Source organism: Papio anubis, chromosome 12 (genome assembly GCF_008728515.1).
Source record: "Papio anubis isolate 15944 chromosome 12, Panubis1.0, whole genome shotgun sequence".
Lineage (NCBI taxonomy): Eukaryota > Metazoa > Chordata > Mammalia > Primates > Cercopithecidae > Papio > Papio anubis.
The window spans coordinates 15,919,083-15,933,069 of NC_044987.1; the positions used below are offsets into that span (position 1 = coordinate 15,919,083).

A 13,987-nucleotide genomic window follows, 5' to 3' on the forward strand; every position below is an offset into this window, starting at 1 on the left:
ATACCCTCTCACTGCTGCTCCAATTGCTCTTCCCCAACAACCACTAACAATCCCATCATGCCCCAGGCCCTCTGATGGCGGGAATCAGAACCTCTTCTCTCCCTATAGTATGTGGAGGCAGGTTGGGGGTGACCAGAGAAGAAAAGCAGGTTGAAAACATGTCTGGATGCTGAGACGGTTTAGTATGTTGTTTAGGCACATCCAGATGCACCTGAGTACTCCATTCCCAGTATGGGCACTCAGGCAGTTGCCATGGCAACCACTACAGCCAGTCTCCCCTGTGCCTAACACATACAAGCCTTTAAACAGAGGCCCCCTCCATCTGGAGGTGTCCAGCCTTACCCTGAGTGAGCCGGGTAGGCTGCCGGACAGGGAGACCATCAATAGTGCAGGCATTGCCACAGGGGTAGAGGGTGAGGGTGCCCCGCAGGTTCTCGATGTAGCAGTGCTCTGGAGCCAGGCCTGGGCCCTGTAGTGAGATGTCTCTGGCTGCAGAGCCAATCACCGTCCTCCCTGGAGACAAGAGGCAAACTGAATCAGAAGGGTTGTCCAGGCTGAGGAGGCAGTGACAGGGCAAGGAGGGCCACAGTGGAAACATATTCCACCTCCTACTCCAGGGAGAATCTCTGCCCACCACTGGCCACCCCTACTGGGCCCCTGAGCCTGGTCTATACAGTAAGTGATAGAAGCTCTTCTCAGAGAAAACTCTGCCTGAGAATGGGAGGCCCAGAGATGGGAAGACCCAGACTCCACAGATGGAGAAGGAAGATTGCTTTTCTGCAGATCCTCCCTTATTCCCCCAACTGCCTCTCCCTATTGTCCTTTTTCTTTTTCCCCTTCAGCCTACTCCTCCTTTCTTCTAAATCTCCCTTTCTCTCCTTCTTCTCTCCCCCACTTCTGCTACCTGCAACACTTCATCTCCCTCGCTAACCTCTCTGTTCAGTGCAACCTCTCTCCAGTGCAGGCTCTCCCCTAACTGCAGCAAGAACAGCCCCTCCCACTGACAGAGCCCCTGGGACTGGTATTTGGAGAATGTGGAGAATGTAGTATCACCCAGGCAACAAGTGCAGCCAGGAGAGGAGAGAGGGCGGGCAGAAGCTGAAAGGTGAAGGGGGCCGTGCCAGGGCCTTATCTTGGGAGATCTTGCCCCCAACTCCCATCTCTCCATTCTCTACCTACGGTATAGCCTCCTGTGCAAGCCAATGCCCTGGAGTGGGGCCCTTTTTCTTCTTGGCCACATTGGTTTTTAAGAGCAATGTGTTCTCCTGTTTCTCTCAGTGCTCTCTTCATGGTTTCTTTTCTTCTTCTTCTTTTTTTTTTTTTGTGTGATGGAGTCTCGCTCTGTTGCCCAGGCTGGAGTGCAATGGCACGATCTCGGCTCACTGCAACCTCCGTCTCCTGGCTTCAAGTGATTCTTCTGCCTCAGCCTGCTAAGTAGCTGGGACTACAGGCCCGTGCCACCACCAGCTAATTTTTGTATTTTTAGTGGAGACGGGATTTCACCATATTGGCCAGGCTGGTCTAGAACTCCTGACCTCGTGATCCGCCCACCTCAGCCTCCCAAAGTGCTGGGATAACAGGCGTGAGCCACCACACCCGGCCTCTCCTCCTTGTTTCTAAGCTGATCTTTTTTTTTTTTTTTTTTTTTTGAGACGGAGTCTCGCTCTGTCGCCCAGGCTGGAGTGCAGTGGCCAGATCTCAGCTCACTGCAAGCTCCGCCTCCCAGGTTCCCGCTATTCTCCTGCCTCAGCCTCCCGAGTAGCTGGGACCACAGGCGCCGCCACCTCGCCCGGCTAATTTTTTGTGTTTTTAGTAGAGACGGGGTTTCGCCGTGTTAGCCAGGATGGTCTCGATCTCCTGACCTTGTGATCCGCCCGTCTCGGCCTCCCAAAGTGCTGGGATTACAGGCTTGAGCCACCGCGCCCGGCCCTAAGCTGATCTTTAAGCCCACTCATGGAACCAGATTATGTACCAAGGAAGGCAGGCAGTCTGGGGAGGCAGAGAGAAGGGAAGCAAGCTGGTGGGGTGGGGAGGCGAGCATTGCCAGCAGACAGTATAAGGGCCCCAACACATGCAGGAGCTGGGCCTCCAGGGCAGGAATGCCTACAAGGATAGAGGGGTGACGAGTGAGATGCCCTGTTCACACTTACCTTCCTCCAGCGGCAGGAGGGTGATGGCTGTGCTGAGTCGCCCACTGCCCAGGCTCACCAGGTGGGGTTTGTCCGTTTGCACTTTCAGCCCTTTGCCTGTCTCGATCAGGTCCAAGGGTCCTTTCTGTAGGTAGCAGGGGTGGAGGACAAGCATCATTAGACTCAGCACCTTACCACCCTAAACCAGTCACACCAGTACTCTCTCCAGCCCTTGCACCTCTCCAAAGGGCTCTGAGGGTGCTGAAAGGCTTAGCACAAAATCTTACACAGAGCATTATTCCACTACATTGTAATTAGATCTGAATCTAGGCCACTAACTCGTCCCACTGGATTTATCTCAAGTCTTGGCTTAACTGTCCCTTTTGTCTATTAAAACAGAAGCAAGGAGAAAGCGGTGGGGGGTGGGGGTGGCATTGGATAAGCAGCAGGGGTACTGTAGAGGAAGGCCAGTCGAGCTCCCTGCAGACTTGTCCATGGCTACCCACTTGGCCATTGCTTGCCCCTGCTAATCTCAAGTACAGGGAAGGTAGAGGCATGGATCAAGGAGAGTGATACAGCCTAGGGTCAATCTGTAAACTGCTTTCTGACTTTCGACGGGTACTTTCTGGGTGAACCAATTAACCTGATTCAGATAAAGACTGAGCTGTTAATAGGCTTGGGACCTGGGGAAGGGCAGAGAGGAACAGAATTGCTCCTTTCATCCTTGGGCTGGGACCACAAGGGGGTAGAAGAGCTGATCCCATCCCTACCATATCTCTCTTGCCTCACAGCCCTGATCCCACTCACCTGCACCATGGTCTGGGTCTTGCATCCAGGGCCTATTTGGTTCCTGTTGAGAGTGTCCATGGTCCTAAGGCTCCAGAGCTCCTAGGGACACAGCAGAAAGCTGGTGAGTGGGGAGGCCAGGGCAGAAGAGGGAAAGAAGTAGGTTCCGTGGCAGAGTTCTCAGGGCAGAGGTAGCACCAGTCACCAACATTCCCCAAATGCTCATGCTGAAGGGAAGTAGAGGCAGCTAAAGAGCTTGGGTGGGAGTTGTCTGGGAGCAGTGCCAAGTCTCCAGCCAGCCACAGCATGGATACTACACCATACCAGTCCTGCCTCTTGCCACTGTAAGCACAAACAGTCCTATAGGGCTCAATCTATACCTCTGTGCTTTCTTGCCCTATGCTACTCAGAACCCAGATTTTGACAGCTGAAGACCCTTGGCCATTGTGGAGCCTTAAGCAGGGTGGGGAAAATCTACCTTAGTGGGAGAAGCAGCAAGGAGGCCCTCCAAGGACACTGGTAGCCAGAGGGCCCCCAGGTAGGTGGCAGGGCTAAAACAGGAGCTCCCTCCTGAAATCTTTCATTCTCCTCTTCACCGTTTGTCTCTTTTCCCAGGGCTTTAGTAGGATGTTTTCTTAAAGGAGACACAAAAGAAAAACTCAGCCATTCCTGCTATCTCCAGATGTCTCAACTCCTACACCTTTTCTTCCCCAGAAAGCCACCTCAACCCAACACAATCAGTTAAAAAAAATTTTTTTTAATTAAAAACAAAAAACTTTAGTGATAACTAATACTGGGAATATTGGGCTCTTAACTCTTGGGTTCTTAATTGGCTAGGTGCTATAGGAAGCTTAGACCATTAGAACCAGGAGTAAGACAGATTCCAGAGCCAGAACTTGAATCCTCCCCACCACCACCCCACTGCCTCTCACCCACCACCCATCCCTCTCTCCCTGGCTCATGTTTTTGGTATCTGGGATGTGAGGACATTTGTGTACTAATGTGTGCCCCCATGCCCATCCCTTGGCCAACTAGCTAAGCTGAGAAACTTCCCACTTGCTGCTGAAATGTTACTGGGGAAAGCTAAGAGTGTGACTGAGGGGTAAGGAAGCAGACCCAGGGAAGCAGGGTTTCCCTCCACTCTCTCTTCAAGCCATCTACAAGGAGACTTGGAAAGGAAGTAGGGGCAGCAGCCAGCATTCCAAGGAGTGTCTGACCCTGGCAGTGGGTCCCGAGGACCTTAGCTATGGTGTTACTAAATTTACCCTCCCAGCTTCCACCCTTCCGGACCTGGACTGCATCATCTCCGTCACCATTTCCACCCAAGCTGGCGGAAGAGAGGCCGGAACCCAGGCTGGGGCCCACCCCAAGACTGCCAGGGAAGAGAGGAGGAAAACGCCATTAACCTATGCAAAGCCCCAAGCTGGTCTGGCACCTTCCCAGAATTCCTTGCCATGGAGAAGAATTTCCAAGGACAAAGATTGCTGTACTGCTTCCTTAGACTCAGGGAAATCCCTCAGCATTTTCTGAGTGAGGAGGGGCAAGAGAGTGGGTTAGGAATGGGGAGTTTATGTAAAAGAGGGGTTAAGAAAAACAGAATAATAAATAATGGTGAAGGAGAAATATCATCCTTTGGTAGAAAGAACTTTAGACTGGGATATATAAAGCCTCAAATTCTACCCTGACTTTATTTATTTATTTATTAGTTATAAGATCCTAGACAAGTTATTTAACTTCCCTGATTGTCGAGTCATTCTTCTATAAAACTAGAGTAACCAAAAAAAAAAAAAAAAGACTGTCTGGATCAGTGCTTGCCTGGGGCTAGGGGTGGAATGAGAAGTGACTGTAAAAGGGCACAAGTTTGGTGGGGGTGGGGCGGGGGGAATGTTTTCAAATTAAATTGTGATGATGATTGCATGGCTCTGTAAATATACTAAAAGTCTTTGAATTGCATACTTAAATTGGGTGGATGTTATAGTATATAAATTATACCTCAATAAAGCTGTCAGTTTTTTAAAAAGGACTGTCTGAACATTCAGGTATTACATTAAATGGCATTCTATGAAAGCAAAGCACAACAAAAATGCCGTTTATTATTATTATTATTATTAGACGGACTTTCACTCTTGTTGCCCAGGCTGGAGTGCAGTGGCGCTATCTCGGCTCACCACAACCTCCACCTCCCGGGTTCAAGCGATTCTCCTGCCTCAGCCTCCGAGTAGCTGGGATTACAGGCGCACGTCACCACGCCCAGCTAATTTTGTATTTTTAGTAGAGACGGGGTTTCTTCATGTTGGTCAGGCTGGTCTCGAACTCCCGACTTCAGGTGATCCGCCCGCCTCGGCCTTCCAAAGTGCTGGGATTACAGACGTAAGCCACCGCGCCTGGCCCCGTTTATTGTTATGAGCTGTGTGACCTGGAGCAAGGCACTTCACCTGTCTGGGCCTTAGTTTAATTCATCTGTCAGATTGGAGTATTTGTCACTATCGCCATGTGGGGCAGCTGTGGTGTGCTCATTTATTTACACCGAAGAATTTCAAGTGGAAATAAAGATTGTAAAGGAGTAAGTCCGAAGGAGAACCAGAGTGATTAGAGGAGAGAAGAGAAGAGAATAAGGAGGCGAAAGTAGAGGGAGAGATAAGGAGAGAGGTGTAGGGAGAAGATAAGAAAAGATGGAGAGATTGGGAGGTACGAGGCTGTGGCCTCAGCACAGTAACCTGATCCAAGAGAAGTGGAAACAGACACCAGGCCAACCTGCCCTGCACTCAGGCGGTGCTTTCCCCAAAGGGCGATCGCCGCAGCCGAGAGCGGCCACCTGGGGGCGCCCTCATCTTGACCCCCGCCCTGGCCGGGGCGGCGGAGTGGCGCTGCGCGAGGGACGCCCCTCACCTGCGGCCCCGCTTCCCCCGGCCCGCGGCTCCCCAGCACCCCGGCTGTCATTACCCGCCCGCCCGGCCCCGCGGCCAAAAAAAGGCCCCTGCGGTGCGCGTCCGGCCCTGGGTGTCCTCGCGCACGCTGGGTACAGACGCCGCAGCGCCGCCCCGGGAGCCGAGTGGCGGAGGCCCAGGTGTCTGGATTTGACGAGCGACGCGCAAGGCCCTCCGTGCGCGAGGCCGCCCGGCACCTCGGCCTCCTCCCCCGCGGGAACGCGCCGACACCCCAGCCACGCGGGACACCAGTCCGAAGCCCTCTCCGCCGAGGGGAGCACCCAGAGTCAACTCTCGGGGGTCTCGGCCCGCGCCTGAAGGAGGCCGGGGAAGGACCGACCGGCTCCGGCACCAACGGGCACTGACACAGCTCCCGGGCTCCCACGGGGTCCTAGGACAAGGTCCAAAGCCAGCCCCAGAGCACCAGACCCGGCCCTTCGCGAGGCCACTGCTCGGGCGCTCCCGGGAGCCCCGCGGGTCGTCCGGCCTCACCTGTGTCCCTGGGGGTCGGCCTCGGCCTCGGCCTCGGCCCGAGCGGTGCATGGCTGTGGCCAGAGACCTGCCAGGCCGAGCTGGGGTCCTCTCGGCCGCCGCCTTTGCCCTCCAGGCGCACATCCGCCTTCGAGAAAGGGCCGCCGGCAGAGGAAGGAGTCAGGAAGGGAAGGAAACTGAGGCGGGGAGCCCAGCGGGGCACGCCCGAGTGGGGAGGGGGACGAGAGAACTTAAGGATGAGAAAAACCTGGCAGAGATGAATGGGGGCGTGCAGAGGGACGGGGCGGGGAAGGAGAGCCACCGGGATGTGAAGGGGAAAATGAAAGGCCGACTAAGGGATGCAAAAAAACGCAAGTTGGGGAGGGGAAGACCGAGGGCAGAGGATGCGGCGGGGAGACTGAGGAACACAGAGGTGGAGGGGTCGGGGGAGACAGGACAGGCGGGTCCTCAAGTGGAAGGGACAACAGACGGGAGGACTGGGGATGCGCGAGGAGGTATTGAGGGCAGCGGAGGGGAGACTGACGGGCGGGGAGATGGGGCGAAGGAGAGGGAGGCTGGGGCCGACCGGGACCCCAAAGGCGGGAGAGAGGAGAGATGGGCGGCCCGAGGAGAGGGGGAGCTGGGAGAGCGCGGATGGAGCCGGGGCTGTTGAGTGGGTGTCCGGTGGTGGAAACGTGCCTCTCCGCGGTCCGCAGGGTCGAGGGAGGGAGGTTTCCGCAAGGGAGCGGCCCCTTGCACCCCTCGGCCTGCTCCTGCCCAGGCCGCCCGCGTGGGACAAGGCCGCAGTGTTGGGCGCCTGCCGTGGCCGCCCGCCCGCCCCTGACAAGAGGCCTTTCTTTGGCGGGGCAAGGAGAAGGAGCCGCTTGTTTGCGCGGCCGGGAAACGGGGCGGCCCCACAGACATCTCCCGTTCCCAGCCTGGCAGCTGCGGGAAGGGCGGCTGAATGTGTGTGAGGGGCCGCGTGTGTGAGCTGGGCTGTGTGTGTGACTGGGGCTGCATGTGTGAGGGGGCTGCATGTGTGAGCTGGGCTGCGTGTGTGAGGGGCTGTGTGTGTGATGGGCTGTGTGTGTGACTGGGGCTGCGTGTGTGAGTTGGGCTGTGTGTGACTTGGGCGTGTGTATGAGGGCTGCAATATTAATGAGGGCGCGTTATTAATGAGGGCTACGTAATGAGGGAGCTGCGTGTATGAGTTCACGTATGTAAAGGCTAATAATGTGTCGACTGTGTAATGTAAACTGAACTAATGTGTGTAATAAACTGTAATATGTAAAACTAAGTGTATGTAAAAACTGGAAACTTCTGTCATGTAAACTGGAAAACTGTAAACTAAACTATGTGTGTAAACTGTAATGTAAACTAAGAGTATAATGTGTAAAACTAGGCACTAGGCACAATGTGTGTGACAGGCACATGTAAACTACATGTAATGTAACAAAATGCTTGTAAGATAAACTGTAATATGGCAACAAATATTTAATATGAAACTTCGACTGTAAACTAAGGCTTCGTGTAAACTGGCTGTGTGTGTAACTGGGGCTGTGTGTGTAAGCTGGGCTTCGTGTGTGAGCTGGGTTGTGTGTGTGACTGGGGTGCGTGTGAGCTGGGCTATGTGACTGGGGTGCATGTGTGAGCTGGGGTGCATGTGTGAGCTGGGGTGCGTGTAAGCGGGGTTGCGGGTGTGAGGGGCTGCATGAGGGCGGGGCGGTTTCCTGTGAGGCGCAGCACATGGAGTGCGTGGGCAGGCCTCGGCGTGTGGGCGGGTCCGGGTGTGTCTGGGTGGCGTGACGCAGGGACGTAGGTATGCGAAGTGTCGCGGAGGCGTGCGTGTGTGCCGCGTGGGAGCTCGGCGTGGTGGGGCGCCTGCGTTTGCGTGTGGCGGCTGTGGGGTGAGCCCGCCGTCCAATGAGTCAGCCTCCAGAGGCTCCAGGACCGCTGAGCTAACGGCCCAGAATGCAGCCCCGCCCCGGAGCCGTGGGTCCCCGGCCGGGCTGTGCGGTCGCCGGGCCAAGTCCCCACTTGAGCCTGCCTCGGCGGAAGCGCCCGCGGGCGACTCGGCCACCCTGCGCCGGCGCCCCCACCCAGCCGCCCGCCCGCACTTTCCTATCCCGGGGGAGCTCAGATGACTTGGGTCAGCCTCCGCTCGGGGGAACTCTAGAGATTCTAGTCCGGACGGCGCGGCGTGGCAAGGCGCCCCAGGCTGCCTCCCCGGCCCCCGAGGACGTGGGGCCTTGGGGAGTGCCTGAGAGGCCCCAGGCGGGCTTCCCATCTCCTGGACACCCCCAGGCATCCCTCCTAGACGCCCAAGACTCTGAGCCGGACTCCGAATCCCTTCCTGGTCCATCAAGGCGGCCGGCCTGGAGACAGGGGGAAGACGTCACAGGAGATACCCCCACGCCCCAAGGTCCTACTGTGGGTGGACAGGGGGAGGTGTGGGGCGCTGGAGGACGAAAACCCGCGCGCGCGCTCGCCACCCAACACCCCGCGAGTGTCCGCCCGGCCGCCTAGGTGCCCGCGGGAGAGAGTCTGGATGGGGCCAGGATCAGCGTTTCTCCAAGCGGGGGAGAGCGCCACGGCCCCCTCTGGCGGTGGCGTTGGCAGCGGCCGAGGAAGGCAAAAGCAAGCGGCTCACAGGAAAACTCCCCACAACGCCCCTTTCGCCTCTACGCACTCACCTGGGGTGCCCTCACTCCCCCACGGGTTTCTGCCGAGCTCCCTAGCCTAGAGCTGATTTCAGGGCTCTCGCCAGGCCCCAGGGACTTCCCCTTATCCAGTCCTAGCACCGCAGCGAATGGGACCCGCAAGTGTAGTGGGAGGGGGCACTCTTACCTAGAGGTGGGGGGGACAGGGAGACACTGGTCCCTTAGCCCGGCTCGGCTCGGTCGCGGTGGCCTCAGGCTTAGGAGGACACTGTTGCCTTTCCCCGGGAGCCCGCTGAGTAGGAGGAGAGCGAGCCTGTCCCGCCCCGCTCCCGCCAGTCCCCGCCCCCGTCCCCCATCCCGTCCGCCTGGCCAGCCAAAGAAGACGCCCTTGTGGGGCTGGAGCCCAAGGTCCCCCCACCCACCCTTTCCCACAGCAGCACCTCCCCCAGCCTGCACAGCACCCGCTTTGTTCATCTTTGCAGCTGGGCTCTCCACCACCACCACCACCACCACCACCACCACCGCCACCGCCACCACGGCCACCACCAAGACCACACACCCCCCTCTCCTCCCACCCTGCCCTCCCGACTCTCCTAGACCACCTTCCACTCCTAGGCTTTAACGCGCTTCTGAGAGGGTGTTTTTGACAATCCGTTTCCCCGCCCCCAAATTCTCCCCTCTTTCTTTTTGCCTTTGATGCCGGAAACCTCCACAGGCTCCTAGTGAACCTCCTAAATCGAAGCCCCTACAACATGCTCTCAATATCTCCAGAACATCTACTGAGGGTACGCAGGTCTTCTCCCTGTCACCCCCCTCCCCTCCTCGCCCCATTCTAAGCCCCACCATGAAGAGCTGTAAATGGGATTGATAACCACGCACATCAGGCTTCACAGACTTTCTCAAGGATAGGCACAAGAAGACACGTTAAAGTACCATGCAAACTCCAAAGCACAGGAAAGCGGAATGGAATTATCATCTTGCACCCATGGAGCTCCACACCCATCCACGCCGACAGACCTGCTGGTTACAGATTGGGATATGGAGGCAGGCTGTAGACTTACAGTTGAGCACACCAACCTGTAGTAGGAGTGGGAGTTAATAAGGAAGAGAAGGAAGCACTAAACACTTAAAAGCGGCCCCCAAATTGAGCTAGGTTGAAGTCATTCTCCGTCTCAACCTCCACCCCGAAATCCAATGCTGACAGTGGATCCTTACCTTGCAAAGCCAGCTCTTGGCCCAGGAGACTGGCTGGGGAGACCCTAGGGAGCTGAACTCAGCTAGACTTCTGGACTTCTTTGACCTGCACTAGAGGGACCCTGGAGACTCTTCTTCACTGAAGGAAGGAGCAGAAAGCCTGTAAGTCTGGTCTAAATTCCAGCTGGGGTGGATAGCAAAAAATAATATTTCCTCTTTGAGATGGACAAGTGCTGTTCTGATTCAATGAGTTTAGTTAGTGCTGTCTCTCCCTAACCCAGGAACAGCAGGAGGCTGAACTACAGGAATCTCTGGTCACTCATTGACAGGGCTGGCCTTAGCAGGGGGCCCCCCACGGCTGGAGACTGAAGCTGACCAGGGCCAAGCAGCAGACAAGGAGGGGGAGGGGAGAGGCCTCCCTTTGCTGCCACCTGCTATAGCTAATGGAGGTGGAACACTCAAGCTCCAGAATATGCTGTGGGTACCAGGAAGTCCTAGGATGTGAGGAGCGAGACTCTTAATTTTTCCTTTCTTCATATTGTTTGAAGTCATGAAAGTAATTGTGGTGAACCTTCATGAGGCAGATGACAAAGGTAATAGCCCATTCGGGTATGTAAAAAAACGAAGAAAGAAAAAACCCAAACTGTTGTATCCCATGTGCCAAGACCCAGCACTGAGGGGAGGGGTCCAGATTGTGGTATCTCAGAGGCTTTTCACTTCATTCTGTTTCACCACCCCCAGCTCCTCTTTACTGTACTGGGCAGGAGGAGTTCAGGGAATAATCAAGCCTGCCATGGAGGCAGCAGATGCTGAGGCAGAGGGTCGAAACAGCACCCAACTTCTCTCACTGTCCTCCCAACACAGGGACCAGCTGACCCCATGATAAAGGCGCTGTGCAATGTGTCCTCTCTCCTGTTGTGTCAGGCCTCTATGTTCCCACAGTTAGAGCACTCAGGGGACTAAAGACCTACCGCCCCCACTCTTCATCCCCGCCCCGCTCCACATCTGGAGCCCATCAAAAAACTCAGTGCTCTCTCATAGTTACGCAAGAGGTCGAGCAGCTGGGAGCTCAGGAAAGGAGGAGGAGGAGAGGGAAAGAAAGCAGAAAACAGCTTTCCAGGCTTGCTTCAGACTTTCCGAAGTGGAAGCAGGGGGAGAGGGCAAAGCCTGGGTGTGGAAGGAAGGGTGGATTTTTCTAAGGCCCTCTGCATTGGTTATGAATGTCAGGAGTGGATTTCCATACTCCTGCTTTTGCCTTGGCACATTCCCCACTTTGTCCCACCTCTCAAATTGTACTCCCTCTAGCCCCAGAGAGGCGATTATTGCTCATACAGCATGCAATCCTTGTAGATACACACCCTCTTCCAGAAAGCTATCCCTTTCTGGCCTCTGGATCCTGAAGTCACCATCATTGGTGTAGGCATGGTGGTAGCAATGACCCTGCAACAACTTGGGGAAAAGCTCAAAGCTGTCTTTTCAGCTTGCCTTAGAAATTGCAGTCTGCTTCTACCCAAGGCTAACACTCATTCAAGCTGAGTGGGAAATTTGGGGAGGACAGAAAACTGGTCTTGTGTACCTCCAAGGCTAAGGGCTTTCCTAATGAGCTGAAAAGAACAAGCATTCATTTGGGCAAAAGAATGGGAAACAAGACCTATTTCGATTTCTCTCATTGTCTTGAATTTCTAATGCTTCTTTCAAACAGCCCCTGTCCTGGTTTGGTAATCAATCTGATCACAGAGTACACCTAGGGCAGCTTTCCAGAATTGATTTAGACCCTAAATAACCACTTAGCCCCTTCCCTAAGAACAGCAGGTCAAATAACTTTGGTGGGGGGTGGGAGAAGTGGCCCAAGCTTCTGAAAACTCTAATAGCTTGACTTGTGATTGTGTGAGGGAAAACAGCCTGGTTTGGAAAGATAGTCTAATTTTCCTAAAGGCCTACCTCCGTATCAATCACCAACTCCCCAGGATAAGACGTTAAGACGTTTGTAGTGTTGCTGTCTGCCCTTGGGTAACAGCAATGCACAGCAACAAACCTACTTGTGGATCTTCTAAGACGAGGGAATTTGGGGTGAGGGGGTTGTAATAAGACAGATGTGCATAGCAAAAGAAAATCATTTGTGAGATTTTGCTTGTGATTTCTCTAAAGCCTACAAGACAGAAGCCATATTCACTACTCTCATATAGATCCATGTTTAGTACTAGCTGTGGTTAACACTTGTCTAACTTGAAAAAAAAAAAAGGCTTTGCAAGCAGGTATAGTCATTGCTTCTAGTTAGACTTTAATCTTCTTGAGGATGACTTTTTCCATTTTTCTCCTGTCTCCTTCCAATAAGCCCTGCCAGATGTGAAGTTTAATAAAAAGCTATTCTATGGCAACCCTGTAAATCTCAGACCCCACCTACAGTGTGAACAACTTTAAAACTGTTCACAATTTAAAAATTAATTGGAGGGCAAAGTTTCCCATCAGAGATGCATGGGTTGACAAATTTGAAGCTACAGTGAGTAAAGGAATGACAGACCTTAATCGTTTCATTCGAGTAAGGCTACAGTCTCACTCAGAGAGCTAAGCCACACTTGAGCAACATTAGACCAGATACTTTTTCACCAGGGAAAAATCAGAATCTTAGCTTTCAACGTTAAATTAAAAATTTCTCATCCCAGATACTTATTAATAAGTGAGAATAATTTGCCTTCCAATGTTTTGACACTCAACAGTTTTTCCAAGTTAAATTTTAAAAAGGCATAAGAAAGTAAGCAGCTCTGGCCAGGTGTGGTGGCTCACGCCTGTAATCCCAGCACTTTGGGAGGCCGAAGCGGGGAGATCACAAGGTCAGGAGTTCAAGACCAGCCTGGCCAACATGGTGAAACCCTGTCTCTACTAAAATACAAAAAAAATTAGCCAGGCATGATGGCGGTTGCCTATAATCCCAGCTACTTGGGAGGCTGACGCAGGAGAATCGCTTGAAGCTGGGCGATGGTGGTGGTTGCAGTGAGCCGAGATCGCGCCACTGCACTCCAGACTGGGCAGCTGAGCGAGACTGTCTCAAAAAAAAACCAAAAAAAAAAAAACAAACCAAAAAACAAACAAAAACAAAGTGGCTTTACCCAAGGGAATTATCAACAGTTCCCAAAAATTGTTCCCATTATCCCTCATCCCTGGAACACTTCTCATCACGGTCTAATGGGGAAGAGAAGACTCCAGGATTAAAGATGAAGCCTGACTTTTCTGACTCTCCAACTGCCATCTGACAAAATTAAGACTCCAATCCCCCAAAAGGCCAGAAGTAGCATCAGATTCAAAAGCTACACTGTCAGGAGTGTATGTATCAAATGTAGAAAAATACACAAGGAAGCAGAATACATATAATATGGAGAAAAGGCAATGAATACTCTCAGAGATTATTTTCTCTTATAAAAAACATGTCATTGGGCCGGGCGCGGTGGCTCAAGCTCAACCCAGCACTTTGGGAGGCCGAGGCGGTGGGATCACCGGTGTCAGCATTCCCAGACCATCCTACAATATGGTGAAACCCCGCCTCTACTAAAAATGCATACAAAAACTAGCCGGCGTGGTGGCGGCTTCTGTAGTCCCAGCTACCGAGGCTGAGGCGGAGAACATGAACCCGGAGATGGAGCTTGCAGTGAGCCCAGATCGCCCCACCACTGCACTCCAGCCTGGGCGACAGAGCGAGACTCCGTCTCAAAAAAAAAAAAAAACAAAAAAAAAACCATGTCATTAATTTTTAATCTTAGGTCCCATTACAGCATCCTGAATCAACAAGCAGACACCAAAGTGAGTCAAGAATCCAATAAACATC

At 53.7% G+C, this 13,987-nt stretch overlaps 1 protein-coding gene across 28 annotated transcripts in view; it reads right to left on the bottom strand.

Annotated features, from left to right (window-relative positions):
• PHLDB1 (pleckstrin homology like domain family B member 1) overlaps positions 1-9,281 on the bottom strand; it is a 51,878-nt gene extending 42,597 nt beyond the window's left edge. For 21 of the 28 annotated variants that reach the window (XM_031652893.1, XM_009187442.4, XM_009187438.4 and 18 more), the window contains exons 1-4: positions 6,335-6,584; positions 2,937-3,017; positions 2,151-2,274; positions 343-513 (exon numbers count right to left, since the gene is read on the bottom strand). In XM_031652893.1, the coding sequence (XP_031508753.1) occupies positions 343-513; positions 2,151-2,274; positions 2,937-3,017; positions 6,335-6,457 (499 nt within the window). In that variant the 5' untranslated portion in view covers positions 6,458-6,584. Of the gene's footprint in view, positions 1-342; positions 514-2,150; positions 2,275-2,936; positions 3,018-3,393; positions 3,550-6,334; positions 6,585-9,160 lie in introns of those variants that run through there. The other 7 variants (XM_031652901.1, XM_031652899.1, XM_031652898.1 and 4 more) reach the window with 6 other exon arrangements.
• Between the last annotated feature and the right edge of the window lie 4,706 nt (positions 9,282-13,987).